At 38.0% G+C, this 17,455-nt stretch overlaps 1 protein-coding gene across 5 annotated transcripts in view; it reads left to right on the top strand.

Moving 5' to 3' along the window:
* Positions 1 to 2,521: 2,521 nt before the first annotated feature.
* SIL1 (SIL1 nucleotide exchange factor) overlaps positions 2,522 to 17,455 on the top strand; it is a 40,686-nt gene continuing 25,752 nt past the window's right edge. For 2 of the 5 annotated variants that reach the window (XM_088135124.1, XM_088135117.1), the window contains exons 1-6: positions 2,522 to 2,631; positions 5,376 to 5,486; positions 5,747 to 5,897; positions 8,220 to 8,340; positions 14,271 to 14,379; positions 15,692 to 15,883. In XM_088135124.1, coding sequence (XP_087991250.1) covers positions 2,542 to 2,631; positions 5,376 to 5,486; positions 5,747 to 5,897; positions 8,220 to 8,340; positions 14,271 to 14,379; positions 15,692 to 15,883 — 774 coding nt within the window. In that variant the 5' untranslated portion in view covers positions 2,522 to 2,541. The other 3 variants (XM_088135141.1, XM_088135131.1, XM_025167611.2) reach the window with 3 other exon arrangements.

Here is a 17,455-nt window from a genome sequence, read left to right as displayed (position 1 = left end):
GAAGTTTTCTTTTCCGGCAGCAATAATATCAATTTCTTCTTCTTGAAATAAGTAGCATCTGGTGGATGAATGCAGTAAGGCTGCGTTCGCAAAACCAAGCTAGGCTTAAATGTGACTGGCTATTTTGAAACTCAGTGTCCTGTGAAAATCCAACCAGTAATTTACGGTTCACTATGCTCTGAGAATCCAGACAATTGGTTTAATTCGGTAAACCATGCTGAGTTCAACATGGGTCACCCCACATAACCTAGAAGTTAAATCAAGCCCCCAGGCACAGCCATGGGAAGGACTGAGCGGTCCTCAGTCCTAAACACATTCTATGGCTTCACTTTTCACACCAACCATAATGTAGTTCGTTCATCTGGTTTTGGCTTAGCATGAGATTTGAACCCAGCTGTTGTATACTCTAAACTAGTTTATAACTCAATATTTCTGACTCGTGCCCCTAGAGTTGGTTTAACAAACGTTTGTTAAAACTAACAGTTTCTTAATAGCCCATGAGAAATGGCTGATGAATATAATGAGATTTAGGACCAAATTAATGCACATCTGATGAAGTTTGACAATGTTTTGAAAAGCCGGGACCAACTTCAGGTCTGAGGGGCCCTAAAAATTGGTGAGGCTTGGCCACCTTTTCAGGCAGCAGTAGTGAGCAGTAATGTTCAGTGGTCTACATTGAAATTTCTCACAATATTCCAAACAATGCTACATCAAGGCACTAGGTGGAATTAACATAGTTAGGCTGAGCAGCCTGATACTGGGTGAGGAAACAAAAAGAAACAAAGAAAGAAACCAAAGGCATCAACACTATGAGTCCTCTCAGGATGTAAGGACTCTGGCAACTTATGTCAATCCTTCTTACGTTTGCTAATAATCAACATGCATCAGGACTTATTCAAATATGTTAAAATACAGTTAAGTGGGTTTAGATTGGACAAACTATTCCTCTGTCCACACAATACCCACATACAAGCTAGCCAAATACATTTTACAATAGAATATTGGAGAACCTAGCCCATACAGTTATTTAAGGTTCAGTGTATGGTGTAAGATCAATTAACTTGGTTACTTTAATTAACCATGGTTAGCCACAGAAAATGGTCACTGCCTAATTAGGTTCAGGCTGTTACATCATGCTGTGCAGGCATGTTTTCCATTTCATTTACTTCTGAGCTTCCCTGCCACTCAGCTACTGTGCTCTGATTTAAATAGCCTGGGAATATCTATGTGTCTGTGGTTTGGTTCTTATAAGAAAAGAAGCCATCACAGCAAATTAAGGATAAGCTCTGTTGAAGCATTTGCCAACATGGCATTGCAGAGAATCAGCAGTATCTCCACATCTCAATATCTTGGTTATGTTTTTGACATTATAACCTCCAGATTTGTAAAATTAGATTCATATGGGCAGCCATCTCTTAAGTTTAAACTCTAGTGTATAGAAAAGCAGGGTTTGAGGGTTGCTTTGGAATTTTGTGAACAAGACCTGACTGCTCTCACAAAACGATTGGCATGGAAGGAGGCTAGGCTGCTCCAAATGACAGCCCTTGTACATGGCCAGTCACAAAAATCACTCTTTACAACAGGCAAACAGGTGAGGAACCTCCCTACCACTCAGATCTCTCTGATTGTTCCCTCCTACCTCATGGTGCTTTGCCTTTGTTCTGTCAAGATAAACCCTGGGGAGGTGGGAGTGCCTGCAAATGAAGCTCTGGGATATAGGCACTCATAATTCATATTTTCTACAAAAGCTCAGGAGGCCTACCAGTAGCTCAGAGGCATTATTTGAAATAAAGATGATGCTGAAAGTATTGCTCTATGTTTTTTTCTTAATTTTTTTTAAAATAAATAAGATGGGGAAGAGATCCACTTGTCTACAGGCAGACAGGTGACTTCTGGCAACTGCAGATCACACCTTTAACCCCCCCCTTTTTAAAATATAGGTTAATAGTATTGAATTGGCAATTTAAAAATAAAAGGCAGGATAAAAATCTAATAGTAATAACTAGGAACATACCCAAGTACAAAATATTGATATAACATGAAAGCTTGATTTAAAGCCTTTGTTTCTGCAGGGGAGACTCGTTGGGTAGAATTGTTTCATGGATTCTTTATTAAAACTGGAAATACGTGAAGCCATACTGGATCCATCTGACTCAGTATGAAGATGCCTCGTGTGTCCAAATTTGGGATCTTTTATATGCTCGATAGTTAGGGAAATGAAGGCTGACAAAGCCCATTACTAGATGAGAATTTTGCTAAACATGTGTAAATGCAAATGTACTGTGACTGAAAGCTAAGAGAGAGAGGAGGAACTGAAGACAAGAAATGAACGTTTTTTCCTGACCTTTGGAGTCAGCCCAGGGCAAAACCTGGGTAGGGCTGAGAGGCATTCAAGGGACCAGGAAGTGCAATTTCTTGAGAGCTGGGTGAGTGCCTCTACAATTTCGTATCTCTATTGCCACTATCCGCAGGGCCGCCACGTTGGAAGCGCGGCTTCCTCTGAATGGGCGGAGCTCTTGTCCGAGGACGCCGGGCGGGGGAATGACGCGGGTTTTCCTGATTGGCGAAGAGCGCGTCGGGGTCGGCTCGGGTTCCGACTCCGGCTCCTGCTGGAAGAGGCTTCGCAAAGAGGTAGGGGCTGGCGGACGAAGGAGGCGCGTGTGGCCGCGGAGCGTTTTCCCAGGGCTCCTTCCGAGGCAGCCGGGCACCTTATCGAGGTGCCCAGCGGCGCTGTCGGCAGCTAAGCCGCTGGGGTCTTTCCCCCCTCGTCCTGCCGTGCTGGCCATATGTTTTGGACTACAACTCCCGTCACGCTTGACTCTTGAGTACCTTATGTGTGGCTGATGGGAATTGTGCTCGAAACCATCTGGGGGCAGTTGGTATCATATTCGCTCTATTCCGTACATTGAAGGGGAATAGTCGCCATGAGGGGGTTGGATGCTTGAATGCTGCTGCGTAAACAAATTTAACTTAAAAAAAAAAAAAGAGCGTGCGGACAGGGGACATGAAGCGGCGGTAGATCCGGCTTCTTTTGTTCTTAGCTGCGTGCCTGAAGATTATGGGTGGGTTGGCCGTTTCTGACCCAGCTCTAGCAAGTTGGTGTCGACAGCAAAAGGTGCGCGGTAGGAACTGCGAAGGCCCCGTGTCACTTTCCTCCCGCCCCATCTCCCTGAGAGGCCCGGACAAAACCAGCCTTTCAGATAGGGAAACAGTGGATAGGGGCCAAGTCTGTGCTTGGATCTTGAGCTGGACGAATCAAGTGATGGTTCTGCTTTTAAATGTAACAAGTGCCCATAAAGATAATCTAATGTATTTCTGCTAATACCAACATGTGAGGTGGTGAAATGATGACATCACCTTAGAAAATGTGGGTTTTTGTTTTTTTTGGGGGGGTGCCTTCGAGTCAGTGCTGACTCCTGGCGACTGCCTGGACTAGTCCCTGTAGTTTTCTTGGCAAGATTTTTCAAAAGTGGTTTGCCCTTGCCTGCGTCCCAGGGCTGAGAGGGAGGGACTGGCCCAAGGACACCCAGCTGGCTTCGTGCCTCAGGCAGGAAGGACTACAGTAGAATTCACGGTCTCTCAGTTTCTAGCCTGATGCCTTAACCACTACACCAAACTAAAAAATGATACCAGTTATTTATTTTTGTGAATCTTTTAGTCATTTCTGCAAGGAACTCGAGTGGGATATGAGTTTCTCGCTTTTCTATGTAATCCCCCCAACAATTGTATACATTGGTATTGACTGGCTCAGGAGGAGTAATTTGCATGACACACCTCTTGTTAACTTAAGCAGGGTTTACTTCATCAACTCATTTTTCTCACTTTGTATAATAATTGTATACTAACCATACAGCCCCTGAAATTTATAGCTGAGGTTTTGATCCAGATTTTCTCTCACTCTAGTCTGCCTCCTAGGTATCCTTGTCATTGTAGAATAGGTAGCAGTGTAATGAAATGGAATAGATATAAACCACCATCTACATAGGGACATTTTTCAGATATTTAGCAGTATATAATTGTAGTCAGACAATAATTTATTAAGTGAGCAGCGTATCGTTCCTGATCCTTAGCTAAATACATGCCATCACACTTTTGGGACATTATCTATATCAAGTAGCTTAAGACAACAAAACAAAAACAACAAAAAAACCCCACAAGATGTTGTAAGTACAAAACTACCTCAGCTGCAAAACCAGCACAAATATCAGAATTCAGATTAAGTTTGCAAAGGAACAGTTCCCAGGGTTCACAAAGCAGAACAAATTGCCTCAAAATCACTGTAACAGTGATGCAGGGTGATAACTCAAAGCAGCATGTAGGGAGGAGGGGACCCTGTTGTGTGAAGGCTTCTAGTTCTTGCTGTTCCTTTGGACCCAGAAGTTGTGCTCAGCAGTCATTTCTGCTCAGTAGCTTCCTTTGATGGCCGGAGTGATCCAAGTACTTTAAAAGGCCTTTTTGTTGTGTCAGAGATGGAGTAAAATTGTTCTTTCCTGTGCCACAGATGGGATGCAGAGTGCCTTCCCCACTGATTTAATTCTCAGGAGGAAAGTAGGACTGGCTTTGAAGAAGGTAGCGCAAAACAGTAGGAACTCCTATCAAGGAAGGGCATAACTGAGAACTGTTCCCATTATTTCAGTTTTCACAGAAGGGGTTGCTGTAGAGGGAGGTAAGAAAAAAAGTGGGGGAAGAATAAAAAAAGAGGATGAGGTAAAGAGAAAGTTTAGGAGAGTAAAGGAGGTAAGCACAAAGAAAGATGGAGGGAATGGTGCTAAGTTTTAGTTTGAGTTGTGAGTAACACATCTTTCTTTATAGTATTTAACCTTACAGTGTTCCTTGTTGCTGCCAAGCTGCTGTCTCCATATATGTAGAAAGGAATACTAATTGAAGCTAGTGGCCAAGTATGTTCATTTGAGTGACAAAGTTAGGGTGGAAGAACACCTCTGCAAGGTATATAGAACCTTTACCCCCCAGATGTCACTGACTTGCAACTCTGAGCAGCCCCAGCCATCGTAGTGGGAAGGGATCCTGAATCAGTTTTACTTGAACAACCATGGATTTTCCACCGAAACTCTATGGTATCATCCAAAGAGAAAATGAAGAAGAGTCGTTTTAGCAGAAACATGTGCACATATATCATGATTTTTTAAAAGTATACAGGGACCACTTAATTAGATTAGATTCATAACTTATTTTTATGGAATTTGCCAGTGCATCATTGTCTTTGGAACAGAGCTTTAGAATATACATTTTGGAACAGTAATATTCACTGCTTAATGTCATTTTTGTTTTCTGTGAAATACAGTAAAATTGTACAATGTGGTGAAAATAATTGATGGAAATGGGGAGGGATCTATTAATCAGCTGTCTAATTTCAGGTTGCAATGTCCCACAGCATCTGTTTTTGGTCCATTGTGACAAAGCTGAATTTGGTGGTCTTGCTGCTTTTTATAACAAGTTTCTCTTCATGCTTGAATGACAGAGTTGCAGTAAGTATTTTTAATAATCAAATATTGAATAAGTTTCACCAAAAAAAGTTAAGTCATCGGTAAGAATGAATGTTGGCAAGTGGGAGGATAATCTTTCTCTTTTTAACACAGTGGGAGTTGCTGTGTTTTCAGTGCAGATGGTTATCCACATATTTAATCAGTTTTTTAAAAGATCTTCTAATCTGTAATAAGTAGAATATTTTTAGAACTAAAATAATATATATGGAGGTCTAAAACCAACCATATATTTTTTCCTAAAGGAATTTGCTCTGACAAAAAAAGAAGAGAGTGATTTAAAAGAACAGAACAAGGAAGAATTGGATGTCATCGAGGGGGAGGAGGAGGAGGATCTTCATTCTGAAGACTTGGAAGTCTTCTACCCAACAAATCAGTGGCAGACTGTCCGGCCAGGTAATGTAAACATGGTTCATTTTTAGAGCTGTGCAAATAATTCAGAAGAGAGGCTTGCAAAGTGATTAAAGTACTCATCTTGCCTTGCTGCTCAAAGTGTTGTTAGGTAAGAACTGCTGGATTAGGCCAAGACTTAACTTAATCCAGCATTTCTCATAGTGACCAATCCAGTACCTGATAGGTGTTTACATGTAGGAGATACTGTATAGCCCTCTTCCACCATTGTTGCCCTGCAGTTGGTATTTGGAGGCATGCTCCCCCCAACCTAGAGGTAACACTGTGTCCGTAATGGTCCTTGATAGACCTGTCTTCCATGAATTTGTCCATTGCCCTTTTAAAGGATCCACATTAAGTGGTCATCACCAAGTTTTGTGTTGAATTCTGCAGTTAATTATGTGCTTTGCTTCAGTGGTAGTGCAAGCAGAAGTGTCCTCTGTGGTTGCATACAAATGCTAAGAAAGCATGGGGAGGCACTCGGTGATCCTTTCAGAGGACACAGTGTCACAACACTGGGGTGCTTAGATGAGCAGAAAAGTGATTTACATTATTTTATAGACTTATCCATAGGAATTGTTTAGTTAAGCTTGCAAATCTCAGTAGATCGAAGACTCTGTTGATTAATTGGTGGAAGGTAGTTTTAATAAATGAGCTACTTAAGGAGTTAAATTCTTGAAGCTGCTTTTGATTCACATGTCAGTAGTGCATGGCTTAAGGGAAAAAATGTTCAAGATAATTTTTTTTAATGAATGGAAGTTGAAACTAATACCTAAGTTATTAATATTTCCTACAGTATATAAAACCAAAAGAAAACCATATACAGTGAGGTTTTGATAATGTGCATACTTTTTAAAAACAGAGTCAGCTATTCTTTAATCAAATTATATCTTTTTTGCCTATTTATATCTTGGAGGTGCAGACATGAAGCTAAACTATGAAATGCACATGTAAGCAAAATGCAGGATTTCATTTTATAATCATATATTTATACACAAAGCTTAACATGTGTAAAATATAGTGTTCAAATGCAGTCTATTCTTGGTTGATTAAATAACATTTAAAAAAGACAAAACCAAATATTGTGTCTACTTTCATTATTATTTTCTTTAAATGCCATAAACATGTTCAGTTCTCAAAAAAGGCTGTGGATTCCAAACTTTTCTGAGAACAGATTTCATGTCCCATGGTGGCTACTATTGAAAAGTTGCCAGATTACCTCAATTATAGGTTATGTTGATGGAAATCTCAATCTTTTCATTTATGAATCTCCTTATGGTAGTGTAGAAACACATGCAATTTTGACTGAATATATGTTGTTGTTTTTCTATACACATATTTTAATTCTGTTCACTTTTTAAATTTGTGTCTTATTTAAAATACACATTTGTCTCACTTCGATTTCTTCCTCATGTTACCTGAATGGCTCAGTATTTGCATTTTCAGTCCTTCCTTTGAGATTTCTTTTTGCAGGCCTTTTTGTTAACAATTTAAAAAGTTCAAGTCTCATTTGAATCAAACTTGACTCCTAGTGACTTCATAGACATGTTGAATACACTAATTTTTAAAAGATAAGCATATAGATAACAGAATATTTCACAGAAAATCTAGACTACTTCCATTCTTGTCTTTTAGAAATTATTTCCATGTTTCTTAATCCTGTAAAGCCCATTGCCATAAATTGTCTGTGAGTATGGAAGCTCATCAGTTGCTCATAATTGGGGGTGGGGGGTGTTAAGCAAAGTGTCTCTTCTAATTTTCAGATTATATACTTTTTCATGTGTCAGATTATTTTTGAATGACCCAATTTTTAATTCCAATTAGTAGGCACTGATTACCTTAGTTTACTGTCAGTAGAAATTAGGACTTCAGCAAAACATATTGTTTTAGAATAGATTTGTAATTTTGTGTTAAAAGGATTCAGATAATGATACAATTTTGACTGTTGATAGTAGTGCTCTGCTTGCATTTGGTATAAGTTTACAAATTGGCCCTGGGTTCCATAATAGTAATCTTTGTAAAAGGAGTGGTTAAATATGGTAGAGTAGCACATAACATGCTTATTTATGCAACCAGACTTGTGATTCTGCAGGTGTTGCTGAGTTACAATTCCAGAATCGGCACAGAACATGTCCATGGTGAGAAGTCCTGGGAATTATTCAGTATCTGGGGGCCCACCATCTAGATGACGTTACAGTAGACTAGTATGGTGGAACTTTAATATTCTTTACTTTTTTAATTGGTTCTCTTTTGGAATATAGTTTTGAATATTTGTGGAACAGAAAAAGACAGGTTTGAAGACTAAATCTCTTAACTTCTTATTTTTAGGTCAAGCTATTCCGGCAGGGTTACATGTACAATTAAATCTTCAGACTGGAGAAAAATTAGCCAAGCTTCCAGGTGACCACGAAGAAAAAAGAGATGGGAAAGACTCTCCAAAAAGCAAAAGGTACCCTGATTTAAAAGCCTTCTTTTTCTTTTTCAACTCGAAGCGGGTCAACTTCTGTTAGTTCTTCTGTTTCTTTGAGAGGGGATGCTTTCAGTAGATGCTTCTTTCCAGAGCAAAGCTTTTCATGGATATTGTTTGAATTTTTGATCTATTACAGTAAATGCACCATACTCTAAAATAAGTTCTTGATACACTGTAATGGTATATGCACATCAAGTACAAAACAAAGATAAAAAAATAGTATGAAGTAAATACTCAATTCAGCTTTACTGTTAGTGTGCTAGTCTTGGTGCATCCAGGAGACTAATTTGGAATCTAATTTCAGTATATATTTTCTGAGATATATAGTGGTGGTCAAGTTATTCTGTCTTTAGTGTGATACGTATCTCATCATCTGCTAACAGCGCTCCTCCGGATTCTCTGTAGGACAGACTAGCCAGACTGTATGCAAGAGAATAAATTACCACAAATCATACATCATAGCTCAAACAGTAACAAGACAGCGGCCTGACATTTCGGCCTCCCAGGACATTCCATCACTGACTTCAAGGGAGCAGTAGTGAAACAGAGGAACTTCATCAGCACTATACAAAGAGAGACAACTACATTACAATACATTAAAAAAATACATTCCGTTAGAGAAGACTTGAATAGGGACAGTGGGTTCTTAGACCATTATATCTGCTAATTGATGTGACTCTCAGCTCTGCTATTGTGTAAAACCATTAGCTTGTTTTTCTCCACCCATCCTTCTCTGGCTTCCACTTTCTGTATTTAAAATCCTATAATAGTGAACCCGCTCTGTGCATCTGATGTCATGAGCTGCTACTGGTGAAAGCTTATGCCCTAATAAAGTTGGCTAGTCTTGAAAGTGTTTACAGACTCCCTGTCTACAATGTATTATAAAAGTACAATAATGGTTGGGATATAGCCTTTCGAAATTAGAATCAATATTGTTCCTAACTTCTAAAATTAAACCAGAGGGTACATAATGTATCAGGGGAATAACTTATAAGCCATCTTGATTGTTTACCCAACTGGAAGATGGGATATTCCTTTGGAAGAAAGATAGCATTTTGAAGGAAAAGTAATATTTATGTTAATTAGCATATTTCAAAACAGGTGATAATTGTGAGGACCAAGAGATTAAGGAGAAGGCAAAAGTTGCTATATGGAAAATAAATGATTTGAGCTGTAGAAAGTTAAAAAGATTGTCTTGCAATGGATCAGATTTTAAAGAATAAGACAATTTATTAAGAAACTGCATATGATGAGATGTTAGCAAATGAAAGAGAAAAATGATTTTGTGACACCAATTTTGTTGCAGGCAGTTGGGAGCTCCTGTAATCTTATTTTATATTTGGTCACTGTTCCTCTTGAACAGAAAGATGAGCAAACAAGAACTAAGGCCGCATCTGGGAGTTAATAAGCATCCCTAAGAAATTATCAAATATATACAGTATAATAATGATCTGAGGAACAGATGTTTACATGGGGCAAAAAAACAAAAAAAAAAACACAGAAATTCAGCAGTGATAAATGCTTAGTTCCTGCTCTCTGGATCCTTGCGTATTCTCTTTTCTTTCAAATACTGTAACTTTATTAGATTTTAAAATAAGAACAATAACAACAAAAACTAATATTGAAGATAAAAAATGAGAAAGAAAAGAAAGAATGAAAAAGAAAGAACAAAGTCAAAAGTGCAAAAAGAAAGGAAAGAAAGAAAAAGTACAAAAAAGAGTGACTTCCAACTTTCCTTACAACAGATATATGTATCATTTTACACTAAACTCTTACTCTAAATTTACAACATAACTTTCATTTTTTCTATTGTCCAGTATTATTTCTAATCATCAAATCCATACATCATAATTTCATTTTTTTCTGTTTCACGTAAGAAGTCCAAAAAAAGGCTTCCAATTAGCATCAAAATTACTCAATGCCCTTTCTCTAATCAAAGCCATCAGCTTTGCCATCTCACCCAACTCCATCGTCCATTCTTCCATTGTAGGTAATGTCAAATCTTTCCACCTTAATGCATATAGAAGCCTCGCTGCTGTTATCATGTATAAAAACAAAGTTCCATGAGTTTTTTTCCCCATCTGTTTATCCATCAATCCCCCCCAAAAATATCTGGTTTCGATTATATATTAATCTTTAAAATCTTCTGAATTAAAATATGTATTTGATTCCAAAATGTTTTAGCTTTTTTGCAAGTCCACCAAACATGATAAAAAGTCCCCTCTTGTTGTTCACATTTCCAACATAAATTTGAAGTACCTGTATAAGTTTTAGATAATTTTCCTGGATACAAGTACCAGTGATCATCATTTTATAAAAATTCTCTTTAAGATTGTAACACAGTGTAAATTTCAGTCCTTTCATCCACATATTCTCCCATTGTTCCATTAATATGCCCCAAATTTTTAGTCTATTTTATCATACATTCTTTGACTTGTTCGTCTTCTGCTTCTTATTCCAATAAAAGTTTATAAAACTTAGCAATAATGTGTTCATCGTTAGTATATGTTCTACTTCAAATTCAGTCTTACCAGGTTCAAAACCAAAAGTCCTTTTATCTACTTTAAACCTTTCTTGTAATTGTACATATGAAAACTATTGACATGTATAACCTTCTGATGTCAAATCCTCTCTTGTTTTTATTTTGAAGTCCCCTTGAGAAAATTCTAATACATCACCATAAGTTAACCGTTTATGCTCAGTTATAATTTTTCTTCCATAAAAAGCTTCTTGTAGTGACAACCATAAAGGAATCTTCAGGGAAAACCTAGCTTTATATCTGTTCCATATTCTCATTATGGCATATCTAATAAAGTGATTTTTAAAATCTACATTAACCTTAACTTTATTGTACCATAAATAGCTGTGCCACCCAAATCTTAAATCATGCTGTTCTAGTTCTTATAATCTCCTGTTTCTCAGAGTCACCCAATCTTTCATCCAAACTAAACAAGCTGCAAAATACAGTTTCAAATCCGGTAGCCATAAACCACCTCTTTCTTTAGCATCTTGTAACACTTTGTACTTAATTTGCAGTTTTTTACTTGCCACACAAATTGATATATCTTTATGCCATTGTTTAAATGGAACGTCAGTTTTCACAACAGCTGTTAATAGAAGCGAATATTTGTAGCTCAGGGTTGAACTGTGGAGTCCTTGGGGTTCTCTGAGCTTGGTTGTTTCCTATATACCCTAATCAAGGAACTACCAGAGAGAAAAAATAAAACAACAAAACCCACACCCCCATCAACACTGGCAGGGCATGCCACAGTATATAAACAGAGAGCAAACTCCATTCCATTCTAGCACTGAAGATGTTACCTAGCTGGGTAATGAAATGTTTGCAAGAAAACAACCAAACTCAGAGAACCCCAAGGACTCCACAACAGGTATTGTTTGAAACAAGAATAACATTCTAGGTAAAACATTCATCTTAATCACAGAGATTCTTCCCAACAATGACAATTGTAAATTTTCCCATCTTAACATAACTTTTTAAATTTCATTCCATGTCTTACCATAATTATTCTGAAACAACAGACAATTTATATTTGTCAGATTAACACCCAAATATTTAACTTTTTTTCAATCTTAAAACCCGTCTTGTTAATCAATTCTTCTTGATCTTGTATCTTCATATTTTTTGTTAATATTTTTGTCTTTTGTTTATTAATCTTAAAGCCAGCTAAAGCACTGAATTCTTTTAATGTTCTCATTAAAACTTTGAACTCCTTCAAGGGATCTTCCAGTACGAACACCAAATCATCTGCAAAGGTTCTCAACTTGTACATCTCTTTTTTAATTTTTACACCCATTATCCTCTCAACTTGCCTTACATCTCTATTCAGAACTTCAAGAACTAAAATAAACAAAAGAGGGAATAGTGGGCAGCCTTGTCTTGTTCCCTTTTGTATTTCACATGGCTTTGTTAAATCTCCATTAACAATTTGTGCTTTCTGTGAGATATAAATTGATTTCACTCCTTTTATAAAATTCTGATCCTCGCATATTCTCAGGGCTTTTTTTTTTTTTTTTTTAACTTTGCCACAAGGGCTTTGGCTCTGCAGTGAGACTGTGTGAACTCACTGGGAGCACAAAGTATCATACATCCTCAAGGAAAGGGTTTTAATTTGCAGAAGAGCATAGGAATAGTGATAGTAGAAGCAAGAGTGGTAGCTATATGGGGTCTTTCACTGAATTATCATAAAGGAAGAGTTTTGCTCAGAACATCTGAACAAACGACAAATAATCCCTCCACCTTCTCCCTGCTTTACTTTGGAAGATAAACTTTTTAATTGGGGACATACTGAGAATTTTTGCAAGTGCTTCTGGATTTATGGCTCTTGCAGAGAATGAGAAATGTGCAGAGCTGTGCTCCTTGGAATGGAGGGCATTTTTATTTATTTTTTATTCCTGGCATTATTTGAAATAGCCTTCCTTAAGGGAAGTCTATTTTATTAGTTTAAAACTGACAAGTAATTTCAGTTTATTAACATACACAGGGTTGTATGAGTTCAAGTGATGTAGGAAGAATATTTAGATAAGTGGCTGACTCCCAAGACATGTAGGACCAGTACATTCTTGAAGCATGTTGGCCAATATCTATCCAACTTTTTTCAAATGCAGCTACATCAACAGTACATCAAATGCAGCTACATCAACTTTCCAAATCATGGATCTTTATATTTCCAGTTTAGTCTGCATTTATCAGATCTCCACCTCAAATATGGTGTTCAGTCCAGTCCCTTCCCTCCTTCTTTTCTACGCAATATCAACCCAAATGTTCTAGGACTCAGCTTGCTCTCAGCCTGAGTCCTCCCTCAGCATCCTGTGTGTGAAAGAGCTACATTATATGGGAAGGTTTATGATGGTATGCTGGGGATCCCACCTTTGTAATCAGGTGTCTCCCTGCAATATTTCAGTTTTGTGTTTAGATGACTAAGCTGGGAAGCCTGATTGTGTACTAGGGGGATGGCAAAACTGGGGAGCCTTGCAACTTTGGCAGCAAGGTCAGAAAAATAGCCCAACTGCCTTTTCTGCTCACAGATCCCTTTTCAATGGGTAGCATATGAAGATAAGCATATTTTGAAATTCTCAATCCTTATAATCTGATGAATTTCTGGTTTTCCTTCAAATCCTTTCTGCCCTTTGCCCTTCCTTCAGAACATTTGTTTGCTTACAGACTCCCAGCTTTCCAATGGGCAGGTTTTGCTTTATTTCCTTTGAAAGAGGTATATGGCTGTCCATTTTATACAATATAATCCCGGGTGGATAACAATCATCCAACCTATGAATATGTGAAAAAATAAAAACCAGGAGCCCCTCAATTTTTTTTTTTTTAAATCATACTCTAGTCAAGGCACCATGATAATCCCATACCAAACTACATATGTTTTCTCACTCTTTTTCTGTCTCCCTATCCACTCTGTCTCTTTTTCTTTTCATTTATTGATTTATTCATTGTATGTCTAAAACATTCCTTAGGTTTGCAGAAGCTCTATCTTTTTGGTGCCCCATTTTCCTTCTACAGTGATATTTGCTCTGAACAGAGAAAATGCTTTTTACTCTTAGTCAACTCTCGAATTATCTATGTCTTTCTTTCAAATGACTTTTTAAATTAAAAATGTATATTAATGTTAGAGGGATATTAGCACACAATCAAATTTTCTGTCCGTTTATGCAGATGACTTGAGGAGCATAGTTTAAATGACTGTAGATTTTTCTTAAAAACCTATAAAGCTCTGGTATTAAAATCAATATATGAATAAACTTTGCTTGTACCATTTACTTTTTCTTCATCCTTTTTTTTTTCTTCTTCTTCAGATAAACAGAGTCAGGATGGCTTTTGTGAAGGAGATGTGTCTGTTTTATTGTTGACTCACTGTTTTTGGTTTATGTTTTTATGCCAGGCTAGGCCAAATAGATATTGACCCAAATTCATTCACAACGCAGGAACTCAAAAGGGCTTTGGCTAAAATGAAAGAAACCATGAAGGCAGATGATTCACTGGAAGAAAAGGTATTATATGAATCCAGGAAAATAACAATGGGAAGGCTGCTTAATACTTAGCAATTGTACATTTGAATTCAGTGGGGAAGATGTTGATAAAGGAAGCGTATCCCGTGACACAAATGTGAACCAAGAATGTGGTTGCTGTCTGGTCTGGCTGAGTCCTGAAGATCTCTACTTCCCTATCATGGCTGTTTTCTTCCCTTTTCTAGGGAAAGAGAAAGAGAAACAACCCTCCAGCTTCAGTGCAGGGATGTACATTCTTTTTTTCAGATTGAGGCCCACACTGGGCCTTTGAATGACATCCAGGAACACATAGCAAAAAAAAAAAAAAAGGACCAAACTCTCTGTAATTTAATTTTAATTGGAACATGGTGAAAATAAAATATGGTCAGTATTCACACAGTTCATAATTTACCTTTGTGTTCACATCATACATTACAATTGGGGGATGACTTTTAGAAGGAGTCTGGGTAATGTGCCTTTGCTTTAATGAACCAATCTGTCTTTAACTTCTGAACGTCTTTGTTCTTTTGGTTTCTTATGCTTTTGTGAAGATCCATGAGTGATAGCAGGTAAGAAAGCTAATTTAGTACTCACCAATATGTGTATCCATCCATTCCTTACTTACAGGATTCAAATGGAAATGAATTCTGCATAAATAATTTTGATTTTTTTTTTTAAAATAAGAAACTGGGGCAGTTCCCAGACAATTGCAGGAGATGTTTTAGTTTCTTATAAAGACATTTGAGCATCAGCTCATCACCTACCTACCAAAATGCACCTGTGAGTATACCAGATGAACATGTGAAAGACCATGTTGTGGCTTAAATTGTGTTCTAACATTGCCGAGTCTTTTCCATGTGTTTTTCACTTTGCTAAGTCTCCTCCTCATTCTGATATGTAGATGTTTCAAATTAGGGGCCTGTTTCTTTTTTATTTTACAAATACAGTACATTGCTTCAGTGTATGCATGTATCAGTTGATGTTGAGCATATGGCTGCTAGCAAGTAAAACAACAGAAATAACAGACATTAAATAAAAATGGGTTCAACCCAGAGGGTTGTTTTTTCTCTCTCTCTTTCTCTCTCTCCCCACCACCCATCTCAGTTTCTAGAAAGAAGCATCTGTAGAATGAGAACAGGAATCATACAAAAACAGTAGATTGGGTGTTAAGGGGTACATGTTCCTGTTTCTGGCTGTATAATAATAGAGGTTGTTTATATGTAACTAAAATGCACCATTTGTTTGGGGAAACAATGAATGTCTGCATGTTTACTTTTGGCTTGTACTCTTTTGGTTTGGTGCCCCCATTTTCAAGACTCATCAGGAAGATGTCCGGCGTAGGTTCCGTCCCATCGAAAAACTAAAGGAAGAATTCAGGGAGCTCAATCTGCAGCTGGAAACCGATCTTGAAATTATGCTTAAATTAATCAACAAATTCAACAATTCAGCTTCAACGCTTGAGGAGAAAATTACAGCACTTTCTGATCTTGAGTACTATGTCCATCAGGTAAAAAGATTCTAAAAACATTAGCAATTGTTGGGGGCATTCCAGGAATTGACATTTGTATGAATACATGTCTTGTAGAAACAGGTGTTACAAAATTCATCCTTCCTGAACAAGGAACCTGAACTCATTGGTTCAAATTTTAATTCATGCATGATTTGAATTAGAGTACCACAACATCACTGTTCTTTCTACAAAGGCTTCCCCTGATTCATCAAGGCTAAGATTAACTCTCTCTTAATCACATCTCATGTCAGCTTAGTCATTTTACGATCAGTGTTCTAAGTTCTCATTCCGCATCATTTGTACTAGCTGATGAGTTTCTAATCTGCTTATTACTTGTTCCCAAGTGTTTTTAACTCTCTAACCTTGTTAATTAAGTTATATTTAGAATACTATTCAACTCACTAGATTCCCAGGGAAGTATTCTAAAGAAATAGGAACTTTAGCTTTCTTTCTTCTAGTAAGGACATTGTTTGCAAGAGAGTTTATAAGCTAATCACAGTAACTGAATTTTCACTTAATCGTTCCAGGGCTGATTATAACATATAATCAATGTTCCCCATAACATATATGGGGAACAACAGGCTTCAACTGAACCCTGGCAAGACTGAGTGGCTATGGGTTTTGGGGCCTTCTGGTGCTAGAGTTATGCCATCTTTGGTACTGAATGGGGTCTCACTGCCCCAGACAGACCCAGTGTACAATCTGGGGGTCCTCCTGGACTCATGACTCCTGCTAAAAGAGCAGGTGGTAGTCGTGGTTAGGAGGGCCTTTGCACAGCTCCATGTTGTGCGCCAGTTGTGCCCATTCCTAGATCAGAGGGATCTAATTACTGTCCCTCATGCCCTGGTCACCTCCCGTTTGGATTTCTTTAATGTGCTCTACATGGGGCTGCCCTTGAAGAGTATCCGGAAGCTTCAACTGGTGCAAAATGCAGTGGTGCGGGCAGTTACAGTGGGGCAAAAAGGTATTTAGTCAGCCACCAATTGTGCAAGTTCTCCCACTTAAAAAGATGAGAGAGGCCTGTAATTTTCATCATAGGTATACCTCAACTATGAGAGACAAAATGAGAAAAAAAATCCAGAAAATCACATTGTCTGATTTTTAAAGAATTTATTTGCAAATCATGGTGGAAAATAAGTATTTGGTCACCTACAAACAAGCAAGATGTCTGGCTCTCACAGACCTGTAACTACTTCTTTAAGAGGCTCCTCTGTCCTCCACTTGTTACCTGTAGTAATGGCACCTGTTTGACCTTGTTATCAGTGTAAAAGACACCTGTCCACAACCTCAAACAGTCACACTCCAAACTCCACTATGGCCAAGACCAAAGAGTTGTTGAAGGACACCAGAAACAAAATTGTAGACCTGCACCAGGCTGGGAAGACTGAATCTGCAATAGGCAAGCAGCTTGGTGTGAAGAAATCAACTGTGGGAGCAATAATTAGAAAATGGAAGACATACAAGACCACTGATAATCTCCCTCGATCTGGGGCTCCACGCAAGATCTCACCCCGTGGGGTCAAAATGATCACAAGAACGGTGAGCAAAAATCCCAGAACCACATGGGGG

This window comes from Python bivittatus, unplaced genomic scaffold (assembly GCF_059951505.1).
Source record: "Python bivittatus isolate LINGU-HERP-01145 unplaced genomic scaffold, Pbiv_v1 ctg000020_np1212, whole genome shotgun sequence".
Taxonomy (NCBI): domain Eukaryota; kingdom Metazoa; phylum Chordata; class Lepidosauria; order Squamata; family Pythonidae; genus Python; species Python bivittatus.
This window is presented reverse-complemented; position numbering and strand designations above follow the sequence as displayed.